We start from the raw sequence: 22,745 nt of genomic DNA on the forward strand, positions 1-22,745 counted from the left end.
TGCTGTTAAGCATTATGTAATGTTGCATCAAAATAGAAGAAAACACAATTTTTGGTGCTGCTGCCTTGATGACCATTATGGAAAAACCATGTTACTTATGACTGTCAAACTTTCAAAAAAGAAACACAGGACTAAAATGCAGCCTGAGTTAGAAAAGCAGTCTAATTGGCTTCTTTTTCTGGAAGTTATACATTTTAGTGTTATATTCATTATCTTTTTTGGCATATTCATTGTGGGACTCGGAGCTCCCATGGACATGAAGCCAAATGGTAATCATATTTTCTACATGTCCATCCTATTTATAGTCAATAAACAAAAATTGGTGATAATTATTCTCTAATTTATTATGTAATGTTACATCAAAATTGACAATCTTTTCGCACTGCTACTGCAAACATTATGAAAAGAAAACTGTGCTACTTATTATAATTTTAAACTTACAAGTACGATTTTTAGGATTGGCCTTCAGCTCATGAGAAAACCAGCTCTATTGGATTATCATGTTTATTGTATTTATGCATTTTTTGTGAAATTTTCATTTTTCTCAATCTGGCACTTTCTAAGTATAAACTTGAACTCTGATGGGCCTGAAGCCTTATGCTTTTACTTTCGTCTGTGTTACCTGTTGTGCATAAGTTGATGTTGACTGTGCAGTTAAACATAATGTATTATTGCATCAGGATTGGTATTCTCCTATTTTGGGCATTATGGTTTTGTGCTTTTCTTAAGGTGTGACTTATGGGCCTGAAGACCTTTGAGTGGGTCAGTCTGTAAATTACCCTTGGGTATCACTAGATTAATTTCAGAGTTATAAAGTCATTTGCTTTATAGGCCATTAAATGAGATTACGTAAAGCACACTTGTTGATATTTCCCTGTAAACTCCCAAAGGTAAAGCTCTTTGCTAGATTAATAATAAGGAAGCAGTGATAATTATGCAGGTAAATTTTGTTTAATATTGCAAATAAGTTTTAAATATATATATATATATATATATATATATATATATATATATATATATATATATATATATATATATATATATATATTTATATCAAACTGGAAGATTAAAAGTTTGAATAGCAGCTTCATTGGAATTATATTTACCTCAAGCTCTGCCAAGGAGGTTATATTTTCACCCCTGTTTGTCTGTCATCCACATAACACAAAAAGTTATGGACTGATTTTGCAGAAATTTTCAGGAACTGTCGGAAGTGGGCCAAAGAGGACAATGATTAATTTTTGGTGGTGGTCCGGATCAATAATCAATCAATTATCAATAATAATCAACAATTGCTGCCTTGGCAGAGGTCTGCACTCTCAAAGTGCTTTTCTAGTTTTGTTGTTTTTCTTTATAATTTTTTCTCAAACACTTGCATTTGTGACTTTTAGCCCCAGGCAGGCTCTCATCTGCCTGGGGCTCTGCACATTTTCTGTATTTCTACATAAGCAGTTGTATTGTTTTTTATGTCTTTAAACATTATGTAATATTATTTTATGCACTGTCATCATTTTTCAAATATTGAGACTTTCATAATGTGAATTTGAACTCTCATGGTCCTGAAACTGTAATCTTATTGAAGGGGTGGATTGAGACCATCTTCTGGGTCTTCCGGAAGACAGTCAGGTTATTAAGTTTATATTGACTGGTATCTATTTTTTTCTGTTGGAAGACCATCAAAATGGAGGATGGATCAACATAGATACTTTGTAATACTGTCAGAAAATATCTCTGGGTCCGCTCCTGTTATTGACCATGTTACCTGTTGTGCAAGATTAAAATTCAGTGTTGACTGACAGTGCTATTATAAGCATTATTTATTATTGCATCAAAATTGACAAAATGACCTTTTTTGCATCTTTATTTTCTGTTTTTTGTCTGTACATTTGACAGCTTTGCTGCCTTGTTCTTGTGTTAGAAAAGGTATTTACAAGAAATTTCATACCCAATATCTAGGTTTCTAAACTGACTTTTGATACAAATATTTTTTCATTGATTGTTAAAGTATCAATTAATCTAATCTTTAAACCTGACAGATGTCACAGTGGACTGTTCCTTGTAGTCACCAAGCTCCACAGAGCAGTAACCATTGCAGGTTTGCAGTCATTGTGAATGTGGAAAATCACATATGATAAAAAGCATTTAAAGAAAGAATGTTAATATTGAGGAACATTTTTACTGTGTATTTGACAAAGTAGTTATGTTCTGCATGAGATTATATAAGTCTGAGGTTTTTATGGAATCTGCTACACAACAGCAACAGTCAAATTTTAATTCTGCTGACTAGGTTTGTATTCTCTCAGTCATTTCACTATCAGCCAACAGAGCTGTGAACATTCTTTAAAATCTACATTTTGTCATGATCAAGTAACTTAACATGCGTAAGTCAATTATAGTTACTGTTAAGTATTGTGTGTGATGTCAATAGGATTTTTCATGTTAATAAAATTAATAAACATGCATTAGAATGTTGTTTCAAAGAAAGAGTTTAATTGTGAGTGGTTTTGTGTTTTCTAATGAAAGTATTTGCATGACAGTCAGTAATAACACAGATGTTGGATAAAACAAATCGTACAATGGGGGCTTGCTTTAATGGGCATTGCTTCAACTCATTATGTGCAAACTGCTGTCCCAAGTGAGCTACATATCTATATATCAGGATATGTTAAGGACTGTTCACAATGAACATTGTCGACCTAGCTAATGCACACTAACTCCATGGAGATTTTTGCTGATTGCAATCAGATTAATAGACTAACATGCTTCCTCTTGTTTCCAATGTACTGGTGTAATCTCAATGCAAGGTGTGCTGGTATGTTATTCTGATTGCATTCAGAGAGTGTGTATTAGCTAGGTCAACAAAAGTCATTGTGAACAGTCCCTTAATAAAAGTAGCTTATATCAGGACCAGACATTACCTGATTGGCAAGGAGGAGTAACTGAATGAGGGAAGCTTGTCAGCAAAGTTTGTGTAATATTTACTGACCCAGAGATAGAAGGTATTTGACAACAACCAGGCCAATATTCATCAATAGAACACTGCTCTCGGCACACCTAGTGTATCTGTAGAGAAACTATTGAGATTAGAAAGCAAGGAAAAATTTTAAAAATCACTCTTCATAGAGAATATTGAGCAGATTGTACTGATTCATATAGCCCTGGACTTATCCTATAATTATAAATGTTCCTGTTCTTCTTTTTTTTATATAAACTGCCACTTTCAACTTAATAATTAATATAGAAATTAATTGCTTTTATTGTGGATTAATCTGGCTTTCTTAGTCAAGGAGCTCTAATACCCTCTTTGCCCTCCTGAGAAGGAACACCATTTTATACTTAACACACTCAAAAGTTCAAAGCCTAATAACTTCTTAAGCAAGTTTATCTTGTGTGAGCTCATGATGTCTCCTTGTCAATGTGTTCACTTTGTAAATTTGTATCTGTCAAGGAAAGGATTAAGTTAGAGAACTTTTAAGATCACAGCTTATATTATGTCAATGTTCTGCATATCTGTTTGGTAGATTTACAGAACATGTTGTATACTAATATAAGTTTTAAGCACTAGTCTCTAGTTTTATAAAGTGTTTTGAAAGCAGCGCAAGGTTTGTAAAGTTCAGTCTGAGTTGTTAGCTATTTTGAAATAGGACATTTATTTCTACAAGTGGAGATGTGATTTAGGGATTTTTTGAACTCAGTGAGATATTTTGGCTGAATAGTCTGCCTGGCATGTCTGCAAGCTTGTAGTTTAAACATGTAGCATGATGAATTATTTTGACATGCCAGTACATTTTTGGTGAATGGTAGAAAATTTTATGTAAGTCATGAATATTATCATCAGAAATTGTTCTTATTCATAATATACATGAGGTTAGACAGTAAGTCGGTAGCAGAAAATTACATATTTAGAGGATTGACAAAAGCTTTGTGAAATCTTCAGCTGAAGCCAGGTGTATTGATTCGGATGACGTCCTTAATTGGACAGTATACTGTTGGATTTGCTGCTCTGTTGTGCTAAATTGATTCTTCTGCATGTGAGTATGGATGCATGGCATTAGTCTGATATCATTAGGTAGAAAAATACATCCAGTTGTTATTCTAGAAGTATCTGTCTGGTAGCGTCTTGATGAATAGACTAGGTTGGTTAGACCGGTTGCCACTCAGCTGTGTGCCAGACTGTACCTGACTGGAACACTATCTGCTTCGCTCTGGTAGAACTGTGCAGGTTGCTCTGGGTAAAAACGCCTGCAAAGACCAATCTTTTTTAAATGTTTAACATTACACATTTACCAGAAGAGTGATACCGTTACTATCACACAAACATTTTGCAATTTTTCCCTAATCAAAGGTTTTATTAAGATTTCACAGTTATTTGATAGTTTCATTTTTTTTTTCTTTCAGATTCATAGGGCACCAGCTTCTTTCTTGATTTTCTCTCTTAGAAGACCACCATGAGGTTTGAGGACATTATTCCATACCTGGGTGACTTTGGGAAGTTTCAGAAGATACAGCTTTTTCTGCTATGCTTGCCAATATGGGTGACTGGCATGCACGCATTGGCCATGACTTTCCTTGCTGCCAGCCAGGAGTATAGGTATTGCTTTTTCTTATCTAAAATGTTAATGTCCAATTTTTCTAAGATTTTTTTTTTTATTTTTGTTTATAGTATGCCTGTTTTAGCTGATATTTAATGCATAAAATATTTGAATTAAATTAATTTACTTTCCATAATTTAATGTAAGTACTGTAGATGTGCTGAAAGGAGTAGTAGTTCAATAATTTTAGGCATTTTGCCAGTACCACATAAACACATAATTAATGAAAAGTAATTAACAGCATGCTTAACCTGGACATGCCATACATCATTTATGAACTCCATACCATGCCTTGCACTGCCAGAGTCCACTTAACTTGGCACTTGTGTAATCACTGATGTGTGATGCACTTCTAGATGTGTATTTTTATTGATGCCACCTGACATGCCATTTTTTTAAATTTCAACTCTGTATGGGGTACTGTATTTAAAATGGCTACAACACTGTTCTACCACAATAGAAAGGCCTCAGTCATTTTAAATATTTCACCACATTTTTGAAATGGTTTCAGCTTTTCAACTGAAATATATAATACATATATCCCAATAGTTTAAATTGCATTCTGACAACACCTGCATGTTCATTAAGATACAGTCTCCTGTGTTTACTTTTTTTTTCATGACTGAAAGTAATATATATATATATATATATATTAGTTACCAGCAGCACTACAGTTTAGCTTTTTGAGTTCATTACTGTTCTTAAAGCTTCAAAGTATCAAAAGTAAAACAATCTCTGTACAGTTTAAGAATCTGGTTAAAAACACTGTTTTGTAAATACCAAGAAATAAAACAAATGTTTTGAAGGAATAAACTTGTACTAGGTACTTAATTTCAGAAAAAAAAGGCACATGGTGATTTTTCTTGATAAAAATCATCTGATTATTTTGTTTTCCCACTGGTTTAAGTAAATGATTGATGAATAAAGGGATTGTTTACTTTGAACTTTGAAAATCGGGGATTTTATACATAAGTCTTTCATTTCCTCATATAATGAGGTTTTGTTAACATGAGTCGACCAGCATGATCTGAAAGATTCTTGTCAACTATGGTTAGTGCTGTTTGGAGTTCTTTGGAATTTGAAATGGCATTAGTTTTGGGTTCTACCTGATAAAGCCAAAGGTGCTTGGGTATATATTGATATTTTTTAAGAGGAGTAAAGCATTGGATGAGGTCAAGCCAGTGGACTTACTAAGGTCCCAGAAAGGGATTGGATTACATAAAGACGGTATTGAGTATCAAACGTTGGGCATACAATGTAGTGAATCTCTTTTAGAAGTGGAAATAATGACCGTTCAACAAAATCCCGTCACATTCTGTTACACATGTTCTATCATTGTTTTCCATAAGGAAGAATTAGCATAGAAAGAGGCTCTAGGTGATTAATGCACATACAAGAAGTTTGTGCCAATGCATAACTGTACTTTTAAGTACTATTTAAAAATAGTGACTGTAGCACATGGTCAACCTGATAAGTAAGGTTCTTTATAATTACATACTGCTGGTGAACCTCAGGCCCATAGACAGCAATTTCAAAAGAAGGGTTCTTTTTCTGAAAAAGTGGACCTTTTACCATGAAACCTTCATGTACCTAGATAAAATTTTACCCAGAGGGGACCTTTTCCTGGCAAAAAGGGGGTTCTTTCAAACTTAGCAATAAAAGGTTATTTTGATTGCTGTTTATGACCTCTCCCAAATATTGAGCCTTTTATGAAGCATTGACCAAGAGATGCACTAAAAGCCCTCTGTTAGTTAGGAACACACTGATTATTCATTGCCTTTAGCAAGCCATAGCTATTGATTCCACACCATGCAGCTTTTCATATATTCCAGTTTATACCCCCCCTTACTCCCCTGCTTACTCTATTTAGTTTAAGGAAATTTTAACATGCTAGGTAATCTATTTAGCCAGTTTTGTAGGAAGCAATTCCATTGTGATTAGCTATGAGATGAAGGCTTGTATTCTAATGACTAGTAAAGCCCAGCAGTCTGTTTTCCATCTTTTATTAAGCATTATCAGCCTGCTTACATTATTTACAGTAAGAAATCGATAACATTGTATTTGTTGTACATGTTCAGTGTATCTAATTTTGAATGTATCTGTATGGGTAAGACGAAACTCTTCATTTCTGCTATTATGTTATACAATACTAGTTTTATTTCATGTTGGGTAGAAGTTGTAGAAAAACATAAATTTGTAGCTATTCACCGACAGGGGATCACCAAACAATATTTACATATGAACTCTAATAAAATAGTAAAGAAAAACAGATTTTCTATGAAAAATAACCAAATACTAGCCCTTACAGTAATTATGAAGACAGAAACATTTCTACACTCAATGTAATATTAACACATGAAATCTACTTAAGTAGTAAATGAAGACATATTTTCCTTGAAAAATATGGTGCATTGCTGCAAAAGCCAATTTGTTTAAAGAAGAAAATTGAAAATTGCAACATCATTACTGTTCCTTTTTAGAATAATGGAGTGGTGTGCTTATGGAGTGTTCAATTTGTAATTTACTGGTGAGGAAAGCAAGACTGTCTGCAACATCATTAAAACCCCCTTTATACTGGACATCATCCTTTCTCTGTCCTTTGTGTGACCATGAAACTGGCATCGCTGTGGTTGTAGAAAGGAGGCACAAGCATGGCTTTGGTTGCGAATGAATGCTCAGTGGTCGACATGTTAGCGGCCTGTAATTTTTTTTTTTTTTTTACTCTTAAATGGGCCATACTATGGGGCACAGAAAGGATGCTGTCCAGTGTAAAGGGGGCTTAAACAACTTGTTTGAGACATGACAGCTTACTGAATAGAAATGACTTTAGTGCAATTTCTTTATAGAAGGCACAATATTATTCCTGTTTTTTTGTTTTGTGGATTATCTTAGCTATTTTTCTTTTTCAGAACCTTTGATTAAATAAAATTAACTTTTATTTGACAATAAATGCTAGATTTATTGTCTTTTGTACCATATGCTCATTCGTCTGATCTGATTAATTTATTGGTATGAATACATTTGTAATCAAATAAATACAAGTGGGCTGGATCTCAGGAGATATATTTTTGTTTTATTCAGATAACTAATTTTTCACAATACCAGCGATAAACTGAAAAGAATTCAAATTATATGTAGCCAAAATATATTATATTTAAGAGAAGTTGGAAAAATTTTTAGTTTACTAATGTGAACATAGCAGGAAAGATAGTGGTCTTTATTCCTTCTTCATGCAGCTGTTAGATGTGAACATTGTCCAGTTTTGGTTTGGAGACAAAGGAGAGTTTGAATGCACCTGGACAATGATATCTTATCATGTGTAGATTAACCCCAGGCATGATGTTATTTTAATATGAAGGATTACTGTACATGCACCTGTATAAACTGTTAACAACTTTCCAGCTGTGATGAAATATTGTAGTTTTATACAGAAACTTGTAAGTCTTTCTTCAGTGAGGAAACTGTTTAAAAGTTGATAAATCAACATTTACCATTGTGTTCCATCTACTATAAATAGACGAAATTTGGATTTTGGCAATATATAGATGGATATAGGTTGCCCTCTGATCTCCTTACAGAAAATGCATAATACATATTGCACCATCCAAACCCTATCTATTGCACCTGAAATGGCTTTCAGGCTACAGTACCTTAATCAGTCATTTTATTTTGAGTGACAAAACTATTGAATTACTTATTATATTTTTTAGGTGTTTTGTCCCAGGTTGGGATGATTATTCCAACAAGACTGGTTCCCTCAACTACTCCTTGATATTTCCTACTGGTGAAGATGGGCAGTATGACCGCTGTAATATCTATGCTGTCAACGTGACCAGAGGGGTGTGGTATACAATACCAGACAATACCACTGCCACAGAGCAGTGTAACCAATGGGTCTATGACACGTCACAGTACAAGACGTCTGTTTTCTCTCAGGTAATGAAGTGCTAGACTCTAACTAGGATGTATTAATGGTCAGGGTTAATAAACTGGATCATTTGGACATGTTTATTTTTACTTAAATATTATCTTCAGTAATATCACCACAACCCTCATCACCATTATCAAGCTGTAGCAAATTGTGCAAATGTATGCATGGACCTCATATTGCTTACAGATGCTGAACACACCATTTCTGAAAATCAAGTATCTGATCCAGTCTATACTTTGTAACTTTATCCCTGGTCTGACTGGTGGTGTAGCCAAATTCAGACTAGTTAAATACAGACACTATAAATGACTCTCTCTATGTAAATAAATATGTAAAGATAACAGGCAGCATGCCTTGGTGCATACTGTAAGATTGAATGTGCCTGCCTATATAAAAGTAGTAAGTTAATTACTTATGATGATCAGATATAAAAGTATGTGGCAGCTTCATTTGATATGAAACACTGCTCTATCACAGCAATCAAAAAAGTATTACCATGAATGTTCAACCATAATGGCCATAACTGGCCTGTAAAAATGCGCCCTGAAGTGGATTTTACTCTCAGATGTAAGGTTCAGTTTTAGCACCTGTAAACTCCTGAAGGTTTTTAAAATTGTTAGTTTTGAATGCTTTGATAGATTAGAGGAGATTGAAGATATTATTTTTGTCCTTAAGGAATTTGGAAGACACCATTTCAAGATCCACAAATGATGGTAGAGTCATTATTTCTTTTACTCCAAGAATTGCATTACGGTAATTCTCCAATCTATACGAACGCCGCAATAATTACGAACGAAACGTTTTTTCTCTGAATCTGAATTTTTTGTCTCCGTTCTGTACGAACGATCGCTAAACTCACCTTGGGCACAATTTAAATTTTCCGAACGCAAGAAAGTGTGCCCAATTGAAACTCGCCCCATGATTCGTCAAAGCGAGTTTTCAGACCACCGTTCCAAACAAAGGAACTGCCACTTGACAGGAGAGATTGTTATCATGTATTTGTACTGTTTTTGAATGAGACGATAGAAGGACTCAACCTGCCCGCCGGCAGCTGCAGGCCAGTTTTAAAACCCTATTGTTATTTAGAAATTATTGAAAGCATCAGTACACATAAATTACTTACTGTTTATTATCATTTCTTAACTTCTGCCGGCCGACTGATCATCAACATCCACCATCGGTGTTTCACCGATAACTGGTTTCCAGTAAAATCTATAAACGTGAAACCCACGCAGAACAGAAGAGTATGAGAAATCCATAGTCAATGATCGAGTTTTTCTTTGTTTTTGGTAGTCATTAGGAAATTAAATTTTTTAAGAGGAGTTCTGTCTTGTATTGTATTTATTTTTCTAATTTGAGTTGTGATAAAGTTCATGCTTTTTTGTTTGTTTGTTTTTCCTTGTTAAAGACCTTGTCTCATGAACAACTATTAGGTAAACCTTACTGATATTGGTGATTGTGAAAAATAAAGGTGCCGTATGACTTTACACAAATTTACCTGCAGTTTTTTGTATTTTTTCTAATTAAGTTTACATTGATTGCGTGCAAATTAATATGCTGTAAAAGACTTACATAAATAGACGTGGATTGAGCTGATGTTATTTTTCATATCAAGTATAATCTCTATTAACGTCAGTGATATCTACTGTGAGGAGTTTCAAGTATTTTGTTTTGGCGGAAGAAATTTATGTAGGCCTAATGGGGGGGTGTGACATTATTAATATTGCAGATTTTCTATATGTGAAATCATATTAAAAGTAAATACGCATTAAATAAAATATGCAACTGGATACGCAAATATTCTTGTCTGTTTTTGACAGAAGTTGGAAAAAACGATGTTGTCCTGTCTTGGTAAAACATAACAGGGAAAAACGATGTTGTCTTGTCTTGGGAGAAATGTACCTCTTTAGTATGAAGGAATTGTTTCTTAACTTGAATTCCCGACTTTTGTTTAGTTTGTTTTCATTCATTGCAATATCGCAAGAATAATTTGTTTGTGCTAAAAGCTGATCACAGTGATTTAATCTGAAAGTAATGCTTACACTTAGCAATGTAGGTAAGTGGAGATAATTTCCGGTACAGCCGTATTCCATTCGTATTTCAATGGATACGAACGCGTGGCAATTTTTAGCAGACTGAATTTCAAGCCTTACGAACAAAATGATTATCTTCCAAAAATAATTAATTTTAATCGTTCGTATAGATTGGAGAATTACCGTACATGAAAATTGCATACAGATTTATTTCCCAAGTTGGATCAATTTACCCATGTTGAGGGATGATATCATAACTTATGTGCTGTTGCACACATGTGGATATTTGTATTTACTGCAAATCCCTAAGTTATTTCTTAGGAGAGCCAAAGGTACTTGTCTGCATGCAAAATGACTGCAGGTTTTGTGTTTTATTTATTTTTTTTTCATCTAATGGATCCTTTGAGAATGTTAGCACCTGGTAAAATATTAATCTTTAACTGCACTCCATCTAGATGTTTTTAGTTGCCTTGTGTTCAGAATAAATATTGGCCTACTGGCCCCAAGCCAGTGATAATCCAGATGGGCCAATAAAATCTGAATCCTTCTGGTCTAAAAAGGACATAAATGCTTTACCAAAGTGTAACAAACTCCCCTGGACCTGTCAATAAAATAGTATACCAATAAAAGTATATCTTCAAGGCTTACATTGTTAACCATAACTTTTCTTCAATTTTTACTTTTAAAAGCCCCATTTCTTAACTATAAGACATTTCATGAATTTTTAGACCATAATCAGAACTTGAAGTTTATAGTTTATCTTCAGAGTTTACTTACGTGATCATTTTGTAATGTGAAATAATCATAACACATTCCAATCATACTAATATGATAAATGCAAGTTGTATTTTACTTTTTTTTTTTCAGTTTAATATGGTTTGCAGCCGTAAATTCATGAACAACTTGGCCCAGTCCATGTACATGGCAGGGATGTTGGTTGGAGCAGTGGTGTTTGGGGATCTCTCTGATAGGTAAAAGATCAAATTTACCCATTATTTAAGAGCCTCTCTTTTTCACATTTAATGTTAATAAACATAAATGCTGACATTCTTTTATGCAGAAAATTTTTTGAAACAGCAAAGTACAACGTTTTGTAAGTGGTTGCATCCATCTCCTCTATTCCTTTTTGAATTAGATTTCACCTTTTAAAAGATCACAAACAGTCTGCCAAGAGGCATTGGACCTTAGCCAAGTTATTAAGTCAAAGTCAGAAAATAATAATTTAATTAAGGAAATATCAATAAAGTGTTAGAGAATGTAATTGCACTCATCATAAAGTAGCCAATTCTTTTCTTTCCTTCTTTCTTTCTTGTTTTTTTCTTTTTTTTCTTTCTTTCTTTTATTTAAAGAACATGTCTTTGCAAAAATGATTTTCATGTTTTTGAAATATTTGCAAGGGTGTCAGATGCACATACTTTCAATGGTCTTGGGTATTTGTCTGTTGTAACGAAAAGAGAGAAGTGTAACACATTGATTGCCTTCATGCAGTTCTCAGCTGTGGTGGCTTGAACACCATTTGTGTAATCTAATTTTTTTACCAATTTGTTAAACTTCATCGTCTTTTGTGCACTCCTATTAGCCTGTCTGCAAATAATGTGATTATAGAAACATCAAACCTCCTAATATACAATATTCTCATGACTCACACTGGTATTAAAATGATCTTTTACCTAATTTATCAGTGTCATAAAATATGAATTTAAAATAGATGTTCATGATAAAAATCCATTACATTGAATACAACCAGCTCCTGGAATTAAAATCTTTGACATGTTGTTTGGTTTTAAACAAAACAGGCACTTCAGTGGATTAAAGATATACTTTATGCATTTGAAAATGCCTCAAAGTCATATATTCTTTGTCTACATATCCTTTATCCAGACTTATATAATGTTAAAATCCCTCATGTAAAAGTACCTGGAGTTGAAATTTCCTTCTGAAATGAACAGGAATTCTTGGTTGTCTATGTAACTTGCCAGTCATTTAGAAATAATATATACATTGAATCCAAGTGCAGGGAAGAGTTTGACAATGATACTACAAGGAAACTTCAATACTGTTGGAATTTTTTTTAATCTTAGGTCCCATTCAGAATGAGAAGATTCAAGTGCTAACTAGTCCATGGCTAAAGTATGGTGGCCCTACATGAAAGGAAGACCGCTTTATCCTGTAATGGTCTCTCTGCCTATCACACGCCTCCCCACACATCATCCCTTCAGGGGCACAGTAATTAAATCACAACTCCATTCGACCAGACGCTTGGGGAGGCGTGTGAGAGGCGGAGAGACCATTACAGGATTAAACAGTCTTCCTTTCATGTAGGGTCGGCCATATTTGAGCCTTGGACCAGTTGGTACTCGGATCTTCTATTCTGAATGGCCCCTTCATCTTTTTTTCTCAATAAATTCATCTATCATGAGCATGAAATTTTTTTTTTTTTGGTGGGAGGGGACACGAGAGTGTGTGTGGTGTCTTGATTTGTTTTTATAGAAAAAAATTCATATATTTGTTATTCTGTTTCTTCTTCAGATTCGGTCGCAAGCGTCTAATGTTCATTAGCCAAATCATTCAGGTAATGAGTGGTATTGGACTGGCTTTTGCTCCCGAGTACATTACCTTCACTATTCTACGCTTCATGCTGGGGGCTGCTCACTCTGGAGTCTTCTTGCCTGCATTTGTCATTGGTGAGATGCTGAATAAGATATTACATATAAAAGCTACAACTGAAAATAACTGATGAGACATTTGAGTTATTAGATTCAGATTTGCCTTACTTTGATGAATAACGATTTGTTTCCTTTTAAAATCAGATTTTTGCAGATCTGGAAATTTTGATTATATGTTCAAGACTTTTTTTTTTTTGCGATCTTTGGAATTGTGTTATTATGTATTTTACACAAAAATGTCAGTTTTTACTGGTTTTAAATGCCAGAAATGTGAAATGAGTTGCCAAAGTATTTTTTTTTCTATTTAAGGAGGCTCTCCCATGTTTCAAAAACACCATTTCTGCTTTAGTGATTTTGATAAAAATTGTAAGACAAAATCTACTCACCATATGAGTTATTTGTATGAAAAAAATTTGGGGGGTAACTAGTTTTGGAGAGGTAGCATCCCCAAAAACATCACAGAGTTTGTAATCAAGTTGTAATTGGGTATGTTACTTAGTAAAAGTCCAAGCGTCACCGAGTGTTCTTTGCTAAATGCAATGTTTTGTTGACATATCCTTAACGCTTCGATCAAAATAACAACAAACCTTTCATTGAAGTATGAATTACATATTTTATTGCATGATATATTTTAATCATTAGTCACTGTCGTAAAAAGTATTCAAGCTTATATGAGAGAGCCTCCTTAAATGACGGTTGAACTGCTTAATCCAGTTACAGTGTTTAAGGACATATACATGTGAGCATGGACATTATATTGGTCAAGATTTGTGGAAACTCAAGATTCTGATGGATTCTGTGCTTCATAACTCATCTTCTTTAGGTCAAACTAGTGCAGCCAAATCTAGACTGGTTATATTCAGACACAATAAATTGGATAAATGACTACATATATATTGGAACAAAGATTCACCCATCTGTCCATGTTGTGGCGATTCATTGCTGTTACCCAGCCTTAAATTCTAAGCCTAGTTTTTGTTGTGGTTGTGCTTTAAATTTTGGTAGTGGTTGAAAAATTAAGTGAAAAAGTAAAATAGGCATAATCTGACTTTTTACCAAAGTTGACACTTCTGTCTTTGTGACACAACTGCACCAGTACACTTTGAGAGATTGACAAAGCATTTGCCAGGCTATTATGAAAGGGAGTCACCCAAACCATTAATGAAAAAAAAAAATTATTTACTTTGTACAGATGACATTCACCCCATATACTGACTGCAATATGGGGCCCTGAAATAAACTGAACTAAACTTCCCAAGGAATGGTACAGCTGCACCACCAAGATATAGCACTCTGTGTGAGAAGGCCTTAAGTGATTTTATTTTTTCCTAAGAATTGCATGCCGGTGGCATGGTTTCATAAAGAGATAACCAATATGCTATAGGCATATCAGTGTCTTGCAAATCAATGTTGTAATATGGTGACACATATTACACTCAAAAGGGCCTTAGCTGAAGGCCTTTCTGAATAATGCTGTAGGGCAGTCATCAGCAGCAACCATTGGAAGCTTCAAAATAAGCTTTTTATTTTTCATCTTCAGATACAGACATACAATATTAATGATGTTTTTTTATCTTTATACTTTCCTGTTAATTTCTTTTTATTTTACAGGGATGGAGTGTATTGGCCCCTCAGGCAATGTGATGTCTGGTATTATGTACCATGTGTTTTTTGCTCTGGGGTATTGTACCCTGTCATTAGCTGCATATTTTCTTCCATATTGGAAATGGGTGCAGATAACCATTTGTATACCATCTGTTTTCTTTCTTCTCTATGGCTGGTAAGTAAAGTTGGATATGTAAACACGTGGTCATGATGACCATGGTGGGGAGTTTAGACACTTAGTGCCTATGTATATGGCTACACAATGGAAATGCATGCAAACTCGGAAATGATGTATTGATTGTTGGCAAAGGACCATTATTATAAGCTTTTGAACTTCAGTGAGAAATTTCCATTAGTATCGGCCTTTATCTCTATGATTTGTTTTGTCTGCCAGGTTGTCTAGGGTATTAAATGGGGATGGGAATTCTGGAGCAACTGGTTCAGGTGCTTCCTGTGGCTTTGACAACACTTCTGCTGCTCCTCACAGGCTATCATCCGAATTGATCTAAACCAGCAGTGAAATGTTTCTGAGTTTGCATCATCATTGACTGCCATACTTAGTGATCAAGTTACATTTATGATAAAATTTTTATTTGTTTCAGGCACAAAAATTGCTGTTGGGAAAGCAGGATATTCCAGGGGATGTAGTTTCATTCTACATAAATACAAAATATAAAAACTAACTGTGGTCTCCCTATTCCCTTTTCAGGCATGGAGTTTGTCACCCCCAAAGGAAGAACAATGGCTGGAATCTGTCCACACATTGCATTTGCCATTGGTTATTGTACTTTAGCATTATCTGCATACCTAATTCCTTATTGGAATTGGGTGGCTTTTGTTATTGCCGTTCCAGATCTCTTATTTCTTATATATTACTGGTGAGTAAAGATGTAGGCACTACATTGTGAATGGCACGTCATAGCTTCGTTTGATTTTGCAGCTGCTTGTGCTTATTTATTAGTTATTACATTGAAAACTGACACAGCTAAACATGCCACTTCTTTAAATGATTTTTGGCTGTTTTATTGCATGTTTTACCATCTATTTGGGATTTTAAACTTTATTTAAAACCCATATTGGTCAAATTTGGTGCTGGAATATAATTTGAATGCTTCCACTAACAATTTATGATAATTTTTCATTTATTTATAGGTATGGTACATTTGTCATCAGAACATTTTAAATTAATTATTTTTGTTCACCCCAAAACCTCCTTTGGACAAGAGGCAAATAAAAAAAAACATATGGATTCCATACTGATTAAAAGGACTGCCAGTAGGGATGGGACCATAAAGAAAAAAAAAAGAAAAAAGGCCATCAAAATTTACCAGATATCATCTACAATATTCAAATACTTCTCAGTCATAAGAGTTCTTTTCATGCACTGACATGGTTTACTTATTACCAGCTTTTGATGCTCATTTATAATGGTGAAACATTTGTTAACTTAAAAAGAATTTGGATATATTGTGAATTTGTGATGATATCTATACTATAAAAATATCCTTGTTTTCTGGAAGAAATTATGTGTCACTTGTCCTTGTCATGTATATCCCTTTTATTAATGGCATTGCATGTTTGTGTTTTCAGCACTAACAATGCTTCTCTGGTTTCAGTCTGTAACATAAATTTGCTTTGAGTCAATCAGGTAAACTTTTAATAAAATGAACAAGTTATTTTGATCAAATCTATAACCTGAAAGAAAGGTTTCTTTCTCAATTTTTTTGCCAAAAAAAACAAATATGATCTAAGGCTTTTGCCAAATGTGCCAGCTGACTCAAACCAAATTTAATGCGAGGATAGATGTACATGCTTGATCATTGTTGGAATTTTTGCTTCAATTTTTATATTGTCCATGATCTTAAATGACATAAATAGCTTATGCCAATGATTTTGCATTAATTTTTACTTTGCACATAAGCATGGTGTTTTTTATATTTTGCTTATATGACTTAAGTTAAATTTACAATCAGACTTCACTGTAGGTTTTTAATGTTTGTCTTGTTCAATAATTGTACACAAATAACTTAGGTAACTAAAAAAGCGTATGAATGAACTCATTAGGGTTACTATTAGTATAAAATTCTCCTTCAAGCTATTGTTATATCAATTTTAAGGTGAAGTAATTTATACACATTCGTGAGCCATATAGTAGTATGAAAAAATTAATTACTATGTTGTCACTACTCAAGGATTAGAAAAATAATAATAAAACCCAGGAAAAAAATACTTGCAAATGGGTAGCAATATTATGCATCCATTTTACCCAGTTCTTGTTTATGAATGCTTTTGATGTGATCTCCACAGGGACAAAATCATCCCAGGGTCGGCAAGGTGGCATCTGCAGAATGGCCATAAGGAGAAATCTAAGGACATCATAAAGAGGGCCGCCAAAGTGAACAACAAACAAATACCAGCCAAAGTTCTGGATGAGGTAATTAGTGCATACTCGCACACACACAAACACATTCACTTGGCTAATAATGAATTACAGATTTCAGTTATAAATAGAAAGCATGGTTTGTTTGTATTTGAGTAATTTCTGTGCATATTATATGTTATATATGAGCCAGTTTTAAATGGCAGCAGTCATGAGAGGATACTTTCATTGCCCTTCACTTTTACAGTGTGTTATAAATATATTTACGTTCAAGATACATACCCTTGGCTCCTTAAATGCAATTTAGCATAAAATCAATAAAGATCCCAAAAAATGTAGTAATGGCACTTAATGCAACTTTGGGAATAAGAATTACCAAGAGCAAGAATGTTATTAATGGAAATTGTTTTGTTGCTGGTGTTTTTATCTCTAATGGTTTACCAATAACCTGTATTGCATCTTCCAGCTGGAGCCCGATGTGAAGCACAATGCACACGTGTTAGCCATGATGCGTTATCCTAGGATGAGAGTTCGTGGGTTCATCATCTTTTACAATTGGTGGGTACAGGAGAGTATAGTGTATTTCACAAATCTCGTTACAGCAGAAGCTCATATTCCATACTTATTTGTCCTCTCTTTCACAACTGGGACATAATATGACAATCATATCCAAGCTTTAACTGCATTTCATGTTTTGGTCATTGCTTTGACCATCTCATTATGTGCTATTGTCATTGTGAATTTTGATGTGATTTTTTTCTAAAATCCCAGTTGTATATTATATTTCTTAAAAGAAAAACAAGCCTGGAGAAATTAATGTGATATTTTCAAACTTACATTTATGCATACAAACAGTAATAGAAATAAACTTAAAAAATGACAGAAATGTTACGCTTAAAAATTCAAGTATGGAAAATGGGTTTCTACTGAGGATCAAGGTGAATGGGGGCACACAGCATGTGGGTAGAGGGTTCAAAAATGTATTTATGTATTTTTATAATTTTTATATTTTTATAAATTTCCATATTTGACTTGTTTATTTTGATGTATGGTGGTGTAATCAATTTGCAATGATCATATTGCTGAATAATTATAATTACATTCATACCATTGATCTGAAAATGATGGCCCCTGACAACTGTAATTCATAGCAAAAGAGACATGCAGTACAATCACTGGAATAGAATGATTTAGACTGGATTTTCAATGCTGCAGATTTAGCATATGGGTTGTCTTGAAAATTGTTTTATCATCATGTGCAAGCATTGTCAGCAATATCAGACACCAGTGTGACTGCTCATTGATAAAATTCTTTTGTGATGTTTTATTTTTTCATATTTGAATGATTGTGAAAATTAACAATATTTATATACATTTATTAAAAATCAAGATCATAGTAAAAAAATCTTTACCTTTCAGCTCTAACTGGGTCATACTTTTCGCTTTAATCCCATAGGGACTTGGAAGTATGTTTTGTCACAAACATACTCTATTCATGCGTAACGCACTTTGTTTTCTTTCAGCGAAATTCCTTGATTTACTGCTAGCTGCTATATCCATTGCAGGTGATTTATTCCTCAGAATCATCACCTTAGATGCTTCAATTGTGTCCTCCAGCATACATGATGTGTGTTAGTTTTAAGAGATTGCTGGGGCATAAAGAGCTAGCCTGAATCACACTGCCTTGATTGATTATTTCCTGATACTTTTCCCATATTACTCAATTCTCATATATGAGGACTGGGTGGCGGGTAAGTTAAGGTTGTTGATGCCGTAAGTATGACATATGGTGAACATACGCCGATTGTTATATATGATGCGTACATGTTGCTATCATTTCAGAAATCTTTTTTCCATTAACTTCTTTATAACAACAGTGGTTCATACATGCTCATGATGAAAGTTCCACAGTTGTGCCAACAGCAGTCATGTGGTCATCACTCTATCACACATGTAGTATGGTTTCAACAATGCAGCTTGTCTTTGTCTCCTATCATACAAAAGGAAATTCAGCATGCTAGGTTTCACTTGTTCAGACCCCACTGTATTGATGACTGAAAAAACATCATTTGAATTGTCAAAGGGATCTTCATGCACACTTTCTTAAAATATCTGTACTTATATTTTGATTGATAATTAACTTGCTCTTTATTAAAGCAGTAGAATACAGGCCCAGAGTTGTCAACTTTTTCTGTGAAATCGTTTCTTCAGCAGATGAATTTCAAAAACTTCATGTTTCCTCCTGTTTAATTTTGTAACAGTGATTTGGTGAATTGTCTGTTTATCTTTTCTCTTATTGGCACCAGTTATACTTCAAGTAGAGGCTAGCCACAAAGTGTTTTCAAATATGTAAATTTTAGCCTGTAGTTATACAAAAAAGGTATAGAACCATGTGCCAGATATTTGTGAGGCAGTGCATAGTTGCCTAAATAGAAATAACATAAAAGGCATTGGGACTGTCATAAGGATACAATGCTATTTTCTGTTTTGCAAACATTGCAAGTCCCCTAGGGTAGAATTTGAATAATAATAACAACCAAATGACATTACGAAGTATTATCCCTGAACAACTGTTTGGATGGCCAACAGGTTTGTGTTGGACCTTTGCATTATTTTGAAATGTAGTGATACTGTAAATGTTTACATGAGAACTCTGCAAGATAATTTAGCCATCATTTTCCAGCAGCGTGCATGTTGTCTTTAAGGGAGCACCATACAAGGGGGATCACAGAATGAGAGAGAAGGAATAGGTTTTAGGAGGCTGGGTAGCTGTACTGGTTTATATAGTTTAGGAAATAAGTTGTCATAGATCTAATCTTCTAATCACAATTGGTCTCAGCTGAGAGGTTCCAAATACTGGCTGAAATGCTCTGACAAAGAATACATTTCTTACACTGTCACAATGGAACAAATATATTTTCCACAGTGTCACAATGAACACATATGCTGATGCCAAAGCAGTGTCTGGTTGTTCACAGTCTGCTGGTCCAAATAATTTGTAAAATTGGTATATCATCCTTCAGCTTACAGCATAGACCAAGAACATGATGCAACAAAATAATTTTTTTCAGGAATTTTTAAGAATGGACAACAGGTCAGGTGGGGATTAGAAAAAGTTTTTATTTTCCAAAGTGAGAACTTGATGTAGGGGTGATTGCTAAGTTTTAATACAGGGTAGAAGACTGCATTGTTAAATCATAGAATTTTTACAGGAAAAATTTTGTGCAGATATCTTCCATTCCAATGATTAAAGCACCATCTGTGAGCAATTCAAAAATTTGTATCATTTTGATACTTCACATGATAAATGGTATGTTGGTAGCATGATGGGACTTTCATAGGTTTTGAAGAGGGAAGGCAGTGTGCTACTGTTCCTGAAAGGCATCTGCTACAAATATTTAAGGACTCTACCATACATGTTTTTCTTTGAACAAAATGATGTCATTTATTGATAATCAGTGGGACTTTTAATGTTATCGTTCATGATTTATATTCACTCTCCAAAAAGTTAATTAGATTGTAGCAGAAAACCTCATCAGGACTCTAACCACATTGTTACCCCAACAGTAAAATTGTTTTATCAGAATTTTCAGGGTTTTGTGCTTCATATTCATTGTATTTAATTTCACTCTGTTATCTGTATTTTAGGTTCACAGTGAGTTTAGTGTACTATGGGTTATCACTTAGTACCTCAAAACTTCCGGGAGGCAATGACTACCTGAACCTGTCTCTGTCTGGTATTGTGGAATTCCCTGGCTTCCTCTTCTGCATCCTCCTTATGGACAGACTTGGGCGGCGGCCATGTTTGTGTATGAGTATGATCTTTTGTGGAGTAGCCTGCATTGGGGCTGGTGTGATTCCTATTCTTTCTCCTGGGGGAGGTAGGCATATTGGTGTGCACACAAACTATTTTTTTTTCATCTCACATGCGTGAAAAATATGTTTGAGGACCCTACATTTTGACATTTGTTTGCTAAATTTGTAATTTGTGGGCTTTTTTCAATTCATGTATTGGAAGATAAGTTGTAAATATTTGCAATTTCCTCTTTTATGCAGCCTGTGTGAATGCAATATGAATGTGAATTATGAAAATTGTGAAAAGTAGCAAGCATATTCGAATACATATTTAATTGTCATTCCATTGCATTGTAATTGTGCATGAGATGAGATGGTTGGAAATTTTTGAATGTATTTGTGTGTTAAGTGTATCTCTATAGCTGTCTAGGCACTCCAGAAAGCATGTGTGTTAAAATTGTAACAAAATGTATTTCTTTTCTGTAGGACTAGACTGGCTAGTCATCACTTTGTCCATGATTGGTAAGGCGTTCACAGGTTCCGCCTTTGTCCTTGTGTACAACTACTCAGCCGAAGCATTCCCGACTGTGATAAGGAATGGAGTAGTGGGTGTCAGCTCCATGTTTGCCAGGGTGGGAGGAATTCTTGCTCCTCTAGTGAACTTAATGGTAAGTTTCACTTCTAGCACTTGCTGCATTTCATACAATTCTCAACTGACCAAATTATATGTACTGTGCCACCACAATATAACTTAAGCTTACACATTTGTCATTAAACTGTTAAATACGTTCTGTATTTATATTCATAACCATATTTATCTTTTTTTTTTTTTTTTTTTTTTTTTGTCATTAGGGTGACTACACTCATTCGAGTGTCCCACAGATTATCTTTGGCATCATTCCACTGATTGCTGGGGGTCTGGCCCTGTTGCTCCCCGAGACTAACAATGTACCTATGCCAGAAAACCTGGAGCAGGGAGAGCAGTTTGGACTGCCTGGCTTCTATGAGTATGTGCCTTTATGAGAAATTCATTTGTAATAAACACTATGTTCATTAGTGTGACAGTTAAGATAGTGGTGGCATTTTAACTTTATTAACTTGGGCTTTTTACAGTATTTTTAAGCAGCAGGTAATAAGTAGTTTACTTGCAGCAATACCATTTCTGAAGTAAAAAGACCATGTTTTAATTATTAACCACATCTTCCTAAACATCTTTAACATTATTTGATACTGTATTGGTTATCAATAAAGAAAAGAAGAGAGTTTTACAAACTGAATAACCTTAATTTTAAAATTCCTCTCTGGCATGTATTAAATGAAAATCCCCTCATTGTTTTCAGATTTTGATAAATTGACACATTTATTATTGAAATCTCTTTTTGCTGCTTAAAATACCTGTATGATGAAGCCACATTTAGTTTATATGCTAATAATTCTTCACTGACTAACAATTATGTCTTTAATTTTTGTTTTTTATTCATTTTTTTGTACATTTTTCATTAACCTTTAAGTACACTTCTAATTAACTTTAAGTTTTTGTATGTTGAATATTAAGCATACTTTTGTTATCACTTATGTTTGCTTTCAATAATGATTAATTAACAATTTCTATGTTTAAACTAATCTGATCCATCTTGTCTTTGCATGCCTTTCATTCTAATTAGTTTATTTTTGGCTTTTCATAGTCAGATTACTATAGATAGATCTAAGTATGAACAGGTTAGTTACTCAGAGCATTTCTTG

The 22,745-nt window shown here is 34.1% G+C and overlaps 1 protein-coding gene across 9 annotated transcripts in view; it reads left to right on the forward strand.

The window, feature by feature from the left end:
• The window catches only part of LOC106162146 (organic cation transporter protein), a 40,708-nt gene that overhangs the window by 11,795 nt on the left and 6,168 nt on the right, over window positions 1–22,745 (forward strand). For 8 of the 9 annotated variants that reach the window (XM_087000043.1, XM_013539343.2, XM_013539728.2 and 5 more), the window contains 10 exons: window positions 4,399–4,591; window positions 8,303–8,528; window positions 11,424–11,527; window positions 13,086–13,240; window positions 15,537–15,705; window positions 17,135–17,261; window positions 17,674–17,765; window positions 20,856–21,088; window positions 21,489–21,670; window positions 21,855–22,009. In XM_087000043.1, coding sequence (XP_086856169.1) covers window positions 4,449–4,591; window positions 8,303–8,528; window positions 11,424–11,527; window positions 13,086–13,240; window positions 15,537–15,705; window positions 17,135–17,261; window positions 17,674–17,765; window positions 20,856–21,088; window positions 21,489–21,670; window positions 21,855–22,009 — 1,586 coding nt within the window. In that variant the 5' untranslated portion in view covers window positions 4,399–4,448. Of the gene's footprint in view, window positions 1–4,398; window positions 4,592–8,302; window positions 8,529–11,423; window positions 11,528–13,085; window positions 13,241–14,833; window positions 15,003–15,536; window positions 15,706–17,134; window positions 17,262–17,673; window positions 17,766–20,855; window positions 21,089–21,488; window positions 21,671–21,854; window positions 22,010–22,745 lie in introns of all 9 variants that reach the window. The other variant, XM_087000054.1, reaches the window with a different exon arrangement.

Source organism: Lingula anatina, chromosome 1 (genome assembly GCF_051362555.1).
Source record: "Lingula anatina isolate TDL-2025a chromosome 1, LinAna3.0, whole genome shotgun sequence".
Taxonomy (NCBI): domain Eukaryota; kingdom Metazoa; phylum Brachiopoda; class Lingulata; order Lingulida; family Lingulidae; genus Lingula; species Lingula anatina.